Raw genomic sequence first — 14,426 nt, 5'->3', positions numbered from 1 at the left:
TTTTTTAAAATGAGCTTTCTGCAAAGAATTTGTAACACCAGAGCATTGTACAAATGTAAGGTATTCAATAAAAAAGGTGAATGACACTCACCTTTTCCTGGCCTAGGGGGCCTTGAAAGCTAGTGTTTCAAAACATAGAATTAATATTGTTTTCCATCAATGTTTACATAACTGTACTGTAAGAAGTAGATCCAATTTCACATTAAACACAAAAGTAAACGTGTTGAGTAAAATGATGTCAACATCCTTCAGGGAAAAATTTTAAAGTCCTGTTAATTTTCAGAACTGTACAAATTATTAAGAATATAGTTACAGATGAAAATAACTCCAGAGGACTGAAATTTTCTTTTTAATAATCATACAGTATCATCATAAATTTACACTTAAACAGAACTATTAAAATAATGAAGAACAATCTTCCATGTTCCTATTTAACTTCCTTATTCTCTCAATGTTAATGAAACGAAGTTCCAAGAGTTTCTTTGTCCAGGGCATTTATTTTATAGGATCATACAAAAGCTCTTATATCTGTTACTAGATAAGTTTGTGTTTTCATAAATAACATTATAGACTCTTGTAGGTGGAGTCATGAAAAATGTCCTCAGGACTTTGCTGGAATAGGTTCATATTTAAGTGATGAGGAACATGAACCACCCAGGATCGAAGTAAGTGTTTCCACTGCAAGATTGGATTCCAGCCACAGCCGCTACCGCAGTCTCTTGTTTCATATACGCTAAGAAGAGATTGTGATCGGGCACTATAAAATTTTCATCCATCCAGAGCTGGATTATTTACACTGACCTATTTTTACCCCCCTCCTGCACGCGTTATTTCTTTGGGTCCATCCCAGTTGCCTGCAGTTGGGGAACAATAGAACTGGAGTCACCTTCCAAAGGCTTTTATTTCATGTGGCATTCCCTCTCTGAATGTTATCATCCCCTTGGTGACGTTTGTTTGTCTATTTGTGTTTTGAGCAGGAATAGGACATATCTCAGAATCTGAGTGGTCTGTAGAATTTGCAGAATGAAAAATTAATATGTTATGTACGAGCATGCATTCCAAATTTTGATGAAGATTATGGTTTCTCACAAAGCCAGCGGTTAATACAGTGTCTCTTTATCTGATTGAAGGACCGAATTATATTAAAACTCGGAGTAGTTAATTTCCTGTGTAAACCTATACAAATTGGTTCAAAGCCGCACTAAGAGAAAAAGGAGTCTTAATAAAATGACTAGGTTTAAAACTCTATTTAGACAATCGAGAGGCAGTTACATCTTATAGAACATTCTTAATTTTTCCCACAATTGTGAATTTTTATACTGATTAAACAATAAATAAGAAGGATATTAAATCATATTTGGAGGAAACATTTAGACTGTCATTCTTTGTAGCTTATTAAAACATGTTATTTTGACTGTATGTTAACGCCATTTCACTTCACGTATAATTCATTGCAACAGTGGACACCAAAACACAGCTGTTTCTTTCAGGTGCATAAGATGCTCTTTAGCTGACAGTTTCGACAATTTCAGTGGTTCATTACCCTTTTCAAGAACTTAGACGGCTTAGTAAGTCTCTTCTTTAATATGTGACGTACAATTCTAATCATGTGAGTTACCTGACATCTGCCTCCTTAAGAGATTTTTAGTGGAATTTAATTGCTTGTTGCGAATACCTGTATACATACATTCAGCCAACATTCCCATCTCTTTGCATTTCCTTAGTCGACACTCTTGGCACTTTCTTCGCATGTACATGTCCATCACACAGTTGCCCCCGTTTTTACACTTGTACACAGCATTTTTGGTAATGCTTCTCCTGAAGAAACCTGGGGAAGAAACACGGAAAGAAGTAAGAGGCTCCTAACAACACACTTGGATTGAGAGATGCCAGAGCATTTTTCTCTTGAACCCCTGCGGGGCACCCAGGCCATCCCTGACCATATCGGTGACAAATGTACTTTTGGCTGCGCTGCACAGTCCAGATGGCTGCTGTTGTTAACGATTTATTTCTCAAAAATAAAGGCACATTTGAATTATATTATAGCCTCTCTTTGGAAAAATCTTGGTTTGTTTTAAAAGATAAATTACTTTCATTAGTGTATCTTTACTGGGAGACCATTATGTACTAATGAGCTCTAGGTGCTGGTGGTACGGGGTGAATAAGTTATCACTGCCTTCTTACAGTTTACAGGTTGGTTGAGAACAAAGAGAGGCAAACAACCAAACTAGTGAAATTCCGAGTTCCTGGGCTGTGCTGAGGCAGAGAGGCTGACTGAATGATCAGTTCTGGATGCAGAGGTCAGACTCGGAAGTGAGTATTGAGGTTTCAATTCAGTACTTAATATACGCAGCTTGGTATAATAATAAACATGCCAATCTTGCTTTAAAATAAACACCTCGCCGGAGAGGATGCAGCCACAGCTACATCTGCTACAGTTCAGCTGCCTGGAGGTAGGGAGGGGACTGACTGGCCTCCTTTCTGCTTCTCCTCTTCCTCCTCCACCCATAGACCTGGATGACCATGGTTCCTGACACTTCCGGAGTCGAGGTGGAGTGGTGAATAAGGAGAGGGCTGGGGGAGGCAGGGGAAGAAGTGACAGGAAAGAGCTTACTTGCCTGGTGTCGTTAGAAGCTGGTTTGTATCTAGCAAGTTTTGGAAACTGACTCTTTCTCCCTTGGTTTGGGTTCTTTTGAGAACTCCTCCCATCACTGGGATACTTTCCTCTGCAGTTCCTTGTTGAGGGCAAATATGTCTCTCTTCTAGCCCATGGCTTGCATCTCTTTCTTCAGCATCTAGGAATTTGGCAATTCACCTGCATCCTCTTTCTTCTGATGTCCCTCCACTCCATGGACCAACCCCATGCCAGTTTTCTCTGCTCCAACAGACTCAGAGAAAATTGCTCCCACCTACCTATGAGCAGTCAGCCACCCACCCTCTTGCCCTTTCAACTTCTCAGGTGAAAGTCAGACGCCAATCTTCAGTGTCCCTCAGCTGCAGGGAATACATGTCAATCTCCTTGAGTGATCCTGTTGAAGACCCTTCCATTGGGCCTGGGGCAGCAGGGCCTCCTTAGTGTATTTTTCTAGTTCTCACAAAAGTCCCATACTTTCCAGTTGTGGCCGCCAGGGGCAGACAGCCACACCCCACCCCACCCCTTTGCAATGGGAATGTGGGATTCCTAGCACACTAATCACATGTTCCAAAATCTTTAAAGATCACTCTCTAATTTCCAACTCCTGCTCACTTCATAACCCTCAAAGTAAGCGAGGTATTTAACTAGTTCTTAACTACCCACTGCAAGATGGACTCGCTTTGGAATGTAGCATCTATTGTCTTCATGCCTTTGCCAAAATTGAGACAGCAGTGTCCTTCCTATTTTAACAGCCTGTTGAAATAATAGCTGACATTTACTAAGCACCCACTCTCTGTTGTTCTAACCACCTCACCTGCATTTAGTTATTTAATCTCTATATCAATTTTATGATGAAGATAATATTATGTGTCCCCATGTTACAGAGGAAGAAAAAAGGTACAGAGAGGTTAAGTATTTTGGCCATGATAACATGGTTAATAATTGGACTAAAAAGATTCAAATCCAGACAGTCATGCACCAAAGCCCACACCCTTAACCACTATGCTATAACTGCCCCCCTTGCATCACAAGAGAGTAGAATAACTTAATATTAAATACCTACTATCTGAAAGCTGCATCAGAGAATGCAAGGGAGATACCAAGATGAAGAAAACATTCCTTGTCCCTCAGAGCTTCCAACTTAGGGGGAAGACAAAGAAGTAAAATCACAGCACAATAAAAATGTAGAGTGATAGGATAGCTAATTAAGTAATAAATTATTGGAATGTAGATGAAAAAGTGATCATTTCATGGCCACACTAAATGCTTGTGAAGCATGTGCCACATTAAAGGGAGACAGCAATTCCATCATAGACTTGGAGATCTGCACATTTGTTACGACAATTTTCCAAGCAGAAGGCAATAAAAATTGTCCTAGTAAAATAAGTATAATATGACAATTTCCCATCAGCTAAAAGTCTAGGGTCTCGAGGAGAAGGCATTATATGGGCTGGGAATGGCTCTGATTAATTCCAAGTAGGGGGAACCACAGAAGAACTCATGAAGGAAGTAGAATTTGAGCTGGACCTCAGAGAATAAGTAGAATTTTGAAACATGGACTTTGAGGGAGGAAGGACAGTCTGGGAAATGAGCAAATGCACGGAGTTATGGAAATTCCAAGGAAGGGTAGATAATCCATCTTGATGGGAGGGTAGAGTGTGGGGAGAATTAGTGGGAGCTGGATGAGGGCATGTAGTGGGACAGAATATGGTTAAATGCCCTTGAACTCCAGGCAAGGAAGTTGAATCTTTATATCAAGTAGAGAGAGAGAGAAGCCTTTAGAGGGTTTTGGCAGGGGAGGGTCTAGCCTAACCTGCACGTTGGGAAGACTCCTTGGGGCAAGGTCAAGAAAGGTGGGACAGGGAGACCAGAGACTGGAGGCAAGAGGCTGTTATGGCCATAACAGCAAGAGGCTGTTATGATGCCTGACCTATATGGAGGGGGTGGGGGGAGGAAACAGAGGAACATTCAGGACTTGATAACTAACTCAATATGAAAACAGACTGAAGAAAAAGTTAGAGATGTCAAGGTTAAAAAAGTTCATAGATGGGCTTCCCTGGTGGCGCAGTGGTTGAGAGTCCGCCTGCCGATGCAGGGGACGCGGGTTCGTGCCCCGGTCCGGGAAGATGCCACATGCCGCGGAGCGGCTGGGCCCGTGAGCCATGGCCGCTGAGCCTGCGCGTCCGGAGCCAGTGCTCCGCTACGGGAGAGGCCACAACAGTGAGAGGCCCGCGTACCGCAAGTCATAGACTTGCTTTTGAATTTGTGAGCTGGTATAACTCAGTAGGAAAGGTATTACCATTTTCCTAAATGTCAAATCCAACCACATAAAGTCTAAAAAAAGACTGTGCTTCAGATCATTGTTGATATTGGGAGTGCAAACACCACATCATGCAATTCAAAAGAAACTACAGACAAAAAAAGAAAGAAAGAAAAGAAAAAACAACTTTTTTCCTGATACCAAATGATTGATCTCAATGACCACTTTAGCTTACTTGAGTCAATCTTCCCACTAATTTTCAGCCCCTCCCAGGAACAATTTCCTCTAAAACCATGATAGATATTGATAGCTCAATAATGAACTGAAATAAAATTCCTTATTCCAGGATGAGTCAAAGGAACAGTGCTAGGACAATTCTGCAGGTTTTTTTGCTCTGGTATTAACTGAGAAAGGAATCGTTATCATCTCAATAGCTGAATTAATTAGCTTTCACTCTGAGGTGGCAACACAATATTATCATTTTATCATTTAAATAAGGCTACATATACTGTATTTATACTTATGCAAATCAATCCATACACATACCTCTGCCTCTATCTTGTGCATATTCAACAATGCCCATATCAGAAAAGTCATTTGAAAATGAATGGAAAGGAAATTCACTGAGGAACACAGGCTCCCTGGTAATCAAAGATGAATAGACAGGGCTGGCATTGCCCTCAGGGGAGTGTGTAGCGCTAGGGGGCCTGGGGAGAAGGCGAATAAACTATAGGATGGTAAAATGGATCCCTCAGTTATGCAGAATATTGGACATCCTGCTTTTCTGCTTCTTTATACAGATAGAACCCATACCATACCCTGCTTCCAACTCATACATACACACGTGCCCACACAGACACACATGCACATACTGGACTCCAGGGACTGACAGTAGGCCACACATTACTTTGAAATCAATAAAATGTTGGTTGATGTTTAAACCTCTAAGGGTCTCCTGACTTTTTAAACAGCAACAAACACATAGGACTGAAGAATTAGTTATCTTAACCTCCAATATGGCCTAAAGAAAGTCAGCTTTTAGTTCTGCCTCAGCAGACCATAGAATAAAAAGGACTCCACCACCCACTTTTACAGGACTTATTTTGTAGCAGGCACTTTTAAACACTTTGCATACGGCGTTTCACTTAACACTAATAACAATCCTATGAGGGAGACCTATTCTTATCTCTCTCTTATGGGTAAGGAGACTGAGTTACACAGAAATTAAGTAATTTGCTCAAGGTCCTACACATAGTAAATGGTAGAGCTCAGATTTGAACGCTGATAGGCTCAGTTCCATACTCTATGCTCTTAACCACTATATTATGCTGTCCTTCTAGTAAGGAGATTACATTACTAAAAATTGTCTTTTGACATTAATCTCCCCAAAGCCCATTTTGCACATGAAGTGCTCCACAGTTTCATCCCTCTCTCCAAAATTTCTTGGGAAACATCCTATTCTCCCTCCCCACTCCAGATGTCTTCTCCACCTCTGTCTCACTGGTAGAAAACTGCAAAGTAGCACAAACTAGAGAGAACAGCTGCCAATACTAAACCAGGTGAGCTTTGGTCTCCATCACACAATTTCTTAGACTTTAGGATCTCAATTCCTCTCTTTGAGTTGCTTGCTGAAATTTTTAGAACTCAATAATAGACTCCTGATCACCTGGCAGGAGCTGTTTTAGATTGTTTTTTTTTTTTTGAAAAAGCAAACGCTCAAACTTTTGAGATGCAGTTGATAAAAATTATTCTTGACTATTTAGTTCTTGTTAATGTTGCTTTTAAGGTTTTTTTCCCCCTTTATCTATTAGAGAGCCACAAAAAAAATGTCTACCTGATTTTCCAACACTTACTTTTATCACTATAATTTCTAATTTTTTTTCTTAAATAAGTTTGAAAAGAACTGACTTTATTTCGGGAAGTTGCCTAATGTCACTCCAAAGTAGGCAAATCAACAAACAACTCAGTAGTCAAAGGGCATTCATCAAACTTCTATACTCCCTCTGGAAAAAAAATATATATATACTGTGAAATAAAAGTTCATTAAAATAACATAGTCTGTAAAAATGTTTGAATACTACTCTGTCAGTGTATCAAAAATGTTGATGAATCTCAGAGAGACAGAAACCCGAGTAAATTTATGAAGAAACATGGCCCAAGACAGGTGCAGAAGAATGCAGGAGTAGGAACAATGGGGAAGTTCCAAGTTCAGATACAAGGAGATGCAGGTGGCCCTGAAGCGCTGATAGGGATCATCCTGTTACGCCGGGAGTTGGCTAACTACAGCCTAAGGACAAATTTGGCTCCCTGCATATTTCTGTATGGCCCACAACCTGAGAATGGGTTTTACATATTTTAATGTTTTCAAAAAAAATCAAAAGAAGAATATTTGTGATATGTAAAAATTACATGACATTTAAATGTCAGCATCCATAAATAAAGTTTTATTGGAACAAAACCAAGATCTTCATTTACATATCTGCTTTTGCACTACAATGGCAGAGTCAAAGAGCTGAGACAGAGACATTAATACTTGCAAAGCCTGAAATATTGACTCTCTGGTCCTTTACAGAAAAAGTTTGCCAACCCCTGTGGCTAAGCCAGGGATAGCAGTAGTATTTGCATGCAGTCTCAAGCAATGAATATGAGCCAGTGAGGGAGGGAAATGCCCAGGAGGAACAGGGAGTCCCCAAGACCAGAAAACATGGACCAGAACATTCTGTCTAACAGCACATCTTGTTCTCCCTCCTGATGGGTAAAAGCAGGCTGCAGAAACACAAAGAGCATCCTTAGAGAGGTGGGCAAGGAATCTCCTTGTCTACTCAATGGGATTACTCTTTCTAGACTCATTTGGGAATTGCCTTTGTGGGCATGTGCCCTGGAGGCAGCTCTGAGTCTGTTTCTCCTTTTGCCTTAAACTATTAACAGAAAGTACAGGATCAAGGTGTAAGACATTGCCAGGTACCATGTGGATAAGTTGATTGGCAAAAGCTACAGGTTAATGGTTTTTAAAATCTTTCTTATAAAGATAAAAAATTATTTATCAGCTCAACCACATAACTGAACTGGGAAAGAAAACAAATCTACCTCATTTTAGCAACATAAATAAACATAATCACTTTTAACAATTTTTAAAAGGTCAGTTTGATTATTTGGCCTCATGATTTTGAATAACCAAAAAATAAATCACCTCCCACTCAAGCTCAGAATTAAAGGCATTGTACTTAGCTGTAATTAATCATGATGATGATGATAATAATAAAGAAGGCAGAACCCCTCTCATCCTCTATGTCAGCTCAAGTATCACCACTTTATCTATAGCATACCCTTCATGTGCTCTAGCCATGTTTTTTCCATGCTGTTTTACATTCTTCACATCACTTACCTGTATCTAAAGTTATCTTATAACTTACTGAAGAGTTCATTCTTTTCTATGGATCAAAACTCGATAGATATAAAAGAATACAGAGTAAAATATCTCCTTCCCACATCTGTCCCCAGGACACCCAGTCATCCTTCCCACTGACAACCAATCTTATTTGCTTTTTAATTTTAAAATTATCTCCTTTAATTCTTTTTTGTTGTTGTTACTTTTTATTGGAGTATAGCTGCTTTACAATGTTGTGTTAGTTTCTGCTGTACAGCAAAGTAAATCAGCTATACCTATACATATATCCCCTCTTTTTTGGATTTCCTTCTCATTTAGGTCACCACAGGGCATTGAGTAGAGTTCCCTGTGCTATACAGTAAGTTCTCATTAGTTATCTATTTTATACATAGAAGTGTATATATGTCAATCCCCATCTCCCAGTTCCTCCCACCCCCACTTCCCCCCTTGGTATCCATATGTTTGTTCTCTACATCTGTGTCTCTATTTCTGCTTTGAAAATAAGTTCATCTGAATCATTTTTCTAGATTGCACATATAAGCGATATTATACAATATTTGTTTTTCTCTTTCTGACTTACTTCACTCTGTATGACAGTCTCTAGGTCCATCGACATCTCTGCAAATGGCACAATTTTTTTCCTTTTAATGACTAATATTCCATTGTATATATGTACCACATCTATCTCCTTTAATTCTTTTGATTCTGTTGAATTTGATTAAACCCAACTCGTCACCTACTCCATGCCTACACTTGAGTAGCCTCAATGTGCCAGGAAGAAGCACACAACCATATTAATAGTTTTATGTGTTCCTGACAGCAATCTGGGGTGGGGTTTCCTTACTGCAGGCAATCCTGTCATGTTCCTAGTCAGCACCCTCTCCTGTCCTAGACTTTGTTACAACTTTTCCGTTTCAACCTCTCAACACCACTTCTGCACCTCTGACTCTCAGCTAGCAACTGAGCTTTTTATTTGACTGAGAAAATCGAACATATCAGAAGAGAATTCCCACGTGCACCACCATGAAATCCATCAGTCTATCTGTATCTGCACCACATAATCTGCCTTCCTTCCTTTTACTAAAGATGGACTTGTCCCCTTCTAAACAAACCCCACCTTAAAATAAAACTCTCCCTTGACCCCCACCCTTCCACCCATTGCCCTGCTTCTCTGCTCCTCTTTACGATTCTTGAAAGAGTAGTCCATATTGGCTGTCTCTACTTGATCTCCTCCTTTTTCTCTTAAACCCATGCTGATAGGCTTTACCCCCACCATGCCACTGAAAAGGATCCTCCACTTTGCTTCAATTCTCAGTGCTCCCCTTCATTGAACCACCATCAGTGTTTGACACAGTTATGTGCTTCTTCCCTCTTGAGTCAATCTCTTTCACTGGCCTCCACGAGTCCACCCTCTTGGTTCTCCTTCTTCCTCACTGGTCTCTCTCATTCTCCTTTTTAGGTCCTCTTGATCTTCCCCACCTCTAAATATTCCAGCACTCCAGGGCTAAGTCCTCAGTCCTCTAACTAAATTGAATCCTTATGTGATCTCAGCCACCCCTTTAGCTTTAAATGCAGCTTAAACACATTGATATACTGAGATGTCTCAAATTTATATCTCTAGCCCAGGTCTCTTTAATGAACCCTAGATGCACAAACCTAAACACCTACTCATCTTCTCCGCTTGGATATCTCACAGGCACCTTAACCTTAACCTGTCCAGAATGGATCTTCTGCTTTTACAACCCCAATCCTTCTCCTCCCCAGTTTTCCCCTTTCAGTAGATCTCACACCCGTCTCCCTGTTGCTAGGACCAAAGTTCTTGGAGTAATTTTTGTCTCTTCTCTTTCTCTCCCATTCCACATCCAAACCATCAGCAAGTCACATTTTATTTTCTTCTGTCAAACATTGTTTTATTTACTGTTATACCCTTAGGCCAAGGGTGGTGCCTGTACCTACCAGGCACCCAGTGAATAGTTGTTGAATGAATGAAGGGAGAGACTCTACACACTATTAATAGTTATCTCATTAGCTTAAGTAGGTTAAAAATTAAATGTTCAATAATAACACATGATTGTATGGTGTACCTCTGAGGTGAACAGTTTTCTAAACTTCAAATAGATCACCAATCAAAACATACCTTTGGCTGGGACAAAGTGAGAGAGTGGCATGGACATACATACACTACCAAATGTAAAACAGATAGCTAGTGGGAAGCAGCCGCATAGCACAGGGAGATCAGCTCTTGCTTTGTGACCACCTACAGGGGTGGGATAGGGAGGGTGGGAGGGAGACGGAAGAGGGAGGGGATATGGGGATATATGTATATGTATAGCTGATTCACTTTGTTATAAAGCAGAAATGAACACAGCATTATAAAGCAATTATACTCCAATAAAGATGTTAAAAACAAACAAAACATAACTCTGCTTCTTAGCCTCTCCCTGCATCTTTCAAATGAGGTTCTCAAAGTATATCTTTTAAATCTCATATGTACCACAATTAGAAATGAAGATATCTAGATGTCTTGTTTTTCTCTCTGATTAACTATATGATTTGAGGTATCCAATTTTTAATGGTTTGTATTTTGCAAATAAAAATACAGAAACTACATTCTCCTTTACACTTACCTGACATTTTATAATAAAAAAAAATTATATTATTTGACAGTGTGTATCCTATATTTCCCAGAATGGTTATAGACACAGCTCATCTAAGCCTGAGCAAAATTAAAAGTCAGTATAATAGACTGACTTTATTTCATATTTGAGGTTTAAAATTTTTTCCATATTTACTCATATTTTGTTAAAATGTGTGATAATGAACAAACAAGATATTGTCTGTAAATGTATAAATTTCTATATTTGATGCTGTTCTTTATTTTTAAAAATATGACAGATGCTTCTCATTTCTATGTGCGGAAGGGACTGATAACCTTAGTTATTAGGCAATGTTTTATTTTGTACACGGTGAATGTTGTTCACTAATTTATAGTTATGACTGCTTTTGGAAAGCATGTTGGTGGAAAACACCAGGAGACCATTCTGCCAAACAACCAATGGGTTTGGATTTGCCATCATCTAGGCTTTGTTTGCTTTTTCTGTGTTAGTGTTTTTCCCAACAGAACTGACTTTTAAAACACTGACTTTCCTTGTATGCACTTTAGTGCTGACTGTCTTTGGAAAGCCACTGACAGCAGGATGAAGGGCAGGATGGTACAGAGGAAAAAGTGTAGTTCAAGAGTCCTGCAGATTTGAGTACCAGTTCTACTGAATTCTTTCACAGCTGTGAGATCTGGGCGAATTTCTGAGTGTTGGTATTTTTATTTGGAAAAAGGAGATGATAATACTATCTCAAGGAGCCACTTTAAGGATAAATGAAGTAAAGAGTCTCCAGTGGAAACTGTCCAGCCCATAACCGAGAATCTTTATTTTTCCCAGTTTGTCTGAGTCCATAAATGTGTATTTTTTCAACAATTTTAGGAATTTTAATGTGAAGGATGATTTATCAAGTGATTCATGTGTGATTTATACTTGGTCCTATTGTTTTGGGGTTTGGGGGTGTTGTTTTGTTGTCTTTTGCTTTTCTATCCCATCCCAAGAGGGTAGCCATCTTTTTATGCTCACTTGCTAAGACAAAGCTGAAGTTGTTTATCTCTAGATAAAGATAACTCTTGGATAGGTCTTTTGTGTTCAACCCCTCATTGAAAGGGTTATACTGCATCATCTCAAAGATGATGGAGGTGGAGGTCAATGCTTTTAGAGTTGGGGGAGCAGAGGCAGCTTAGCTGGAAAGAGGTTTGGGAAACTTCACCAGAGCCTGAGAATGGGATGAGTCTCACAGGTTCTCTTAGTATTGGACCAGCACCCATAAAGAGCCTCTAGAGAGGTGACAAATCTCTAATGGGATAGCTCTGAGATGAGGATGGGAAGATATTAATAACCATGACCTTGGAAACCCTGAGATAAAATACCCATGTCCAAAGGTGGCTGAGTTGTCCACTCTCAAGAGATCAATTCAAAGGTGAACAAGGAGCATATCAACTAATACCAAAATATTCCACCCTGTGTAAGACCCCTGAGATTTCTGCATGTTCCTGGGGAAAAGAGCATTCCCCAAATATATCCCCAGTGGAATTTCTCATCAGCCAGGGGGATTATGAGCCTGGGAAAGATTAAATTTGATTACAGAAATATAAAAATATGATATGTCTTACACTTAGTCCTACCTGTTTCAGTAACAAACTGTTTCTGAAATGTTACACATAAAGTACATCTAAAATACAGAGGTGGCTATCAAAGGAAAAACGTAGAAATGAACTAAATGAAAATGAAAATACAACTCATCAAAATTTGTGGGATATAGCAAAATCAGTGCTCAGCGGAAAAATTCATAGCATTAACTGAATACATTAGAAAAGAAATACATAAAATCCAATAATCTAAACTTCCACCTTAGGAAACTAGAAAAGAGAGCAAATTAAATCCAAAATAAGCTGAAGAGGAGAAATAATAAAAGTTAGAGCAGGATCAGTGAAATTAAAAATAGGAATACAGCAGAGAAAATCAATGAAACCAAAGCTGGTTCTCCGAAAAGATCAATAAAATTGAAAAATATCTAGCAAGGCTAACCAAAAAAAGAGAGAAGACACAAATTACTAGTATCAGAAATAAAAGAGAGCCATTACTACTAATTCCATGGCTATGAAAAGCATAATGAAGGAATATTATTTTAAAAATGGTATGCCTTCTCTATATCTTTAATTCTGTGTTTGTAAGGAGGAGAGATGGTTCTGTGGAAATAAAGCCTATCCAAATGATCAAAAAACAAAATGCAAAACACAAAAACACAAAACCACTAGTGGTTATCAGTGATTGCCTCTGAGGAGCAGGACTTGGGGCAGAAATGGTTGGGTAGGGGCTTTTCTACCGTTTGACTTTTGAATGACAGGTACTCATTGCTTTGACAAAATGTTCAAGTAACAAAGTTGTGTGAAGGAGTTGAAAGCAAAAATCCGTGGACACCCTCACCCTTACTGGGTATCCTTGGGAGATTGAGGGCAAGGGTAACATCTGCAGGGGTTGGGCTTTTCAGCTCTTTAACAACTGTTTAAACTCCCAGGTAGGCAAACTCCCAGGAGCTGGAGGCTTATACTGACTAGTGGCCTCTAGTCACTACTTTCCTATTTATATATTGCTTATATATTTAGTTTAAACATTTTTTCTTATTTAAATCTAATTTCTATTGTCTTCAGTTTGTCTTATACCATTGCTCTATATTTATTTGAAATATCAACTTTTATTCATTGGAAATCACCCTTCTATCATTTCCTTTTTCTGTATATTCTTTTAGATACCATTTTATTGCTTTTGTATTTTTAATCTTCTTTGTTTGTTTTACTGGTTTCTCTTTTTGTCTATTTTAGCTCAATTATGTAAACTGTTTTCCTACTTTGCTTTAAAATGGTGAAAGTGAGAGCAGGAATTTTGTTTTGTTCACCACTGTATCGCGTAAGCTTAGAATAGTGCCTGGCATATAGTTGGTACTCAATAATATTTACTGAAAAAAATTGAATTAATTAATTCAAACTCCCAGCAGCTAGAGGCTTAATTAGTTAACTAATAGGAAGAGAGATAGTTTTGAAAATAGTGTATGATCCAAATTAAGGGGGCTGGATGAAGAGAAGAATAACAATGATAAAATAATAGGAATTCATCAACAAAACAACAATAGCGAATGTTTTATGAGCACTCAAGGTGTGCCAGGTACAGAGCTGGAAGTTTTAAAAACAATGTCTCTATTCACAAACGAATCAACAGACAAAGGATTAATCTCCAAAATATATAAATAGCTCATGCAGCTCAATATTAAAGAAACAAACAACCCAATCCAAAAATGGGCAGAAGACCTAAATAGACATTTCTCCAAAGAAGACATACAGATGGCCAAGAAGCACATGAAAAGCTGCTCAACATCACTAATTATTAGAGAAATGCAAGTCAAAACTACTATGAGGTATCACCTCACACCAGTCAGAATGGGCATCATCAGCAAATCTACAAACAACAAATGCTGGACAGGGTGTGGAGAAAAGGGAACACTCTTGCATTGTTGGTGGGAATGTAAATTGATACAGCCACTATGGA

General features: G+C 38.9%; 1 protein-coding gene across 1 annotated transcript in view; it reads right to left on the bottom strand.

Annotated features, from left to right (window-relative positions):
• The window catches only part of NR1H4 (nuclear receptor subfamily 1 group H member 4), a 45,365-nt gene that overhangs the window by 17,323 nt on the left and 13,616 nt on the right, over positions 1-14,426 (bottom strand). Inside the window, exon 3 of the mRNA XM_007103366.2 lies at positions 1,688-1,828. Within this exon, the coding sequence (XP_007103428.1) occupies positions 1,688-1,828 (141 nt within the window). The remainder of the gene's footprint in view (positions 1-1,687; positions 1,829-14,426) is intronic.

The sequence above is a fragment of the Physeter macrocephalus genome, chromosome 6 (assembly GCF_002837175.3).
Source record: "Physeter macrocephalus isolate SW-GA chromosome 6, ASM283717v5, whole genome shotgun sequence".
NCBI classification, from domain to species: Eukaryota; Metazoa; Chordata; class Mammalia; order Artiodactyla; family Physeteridae; genus Physeter; species Physeter macrocephalus.
Note: the sequence above shows the minus strand (reverse complement) of the source record. Positions and strands in the feature narration are given on the sequence as shown.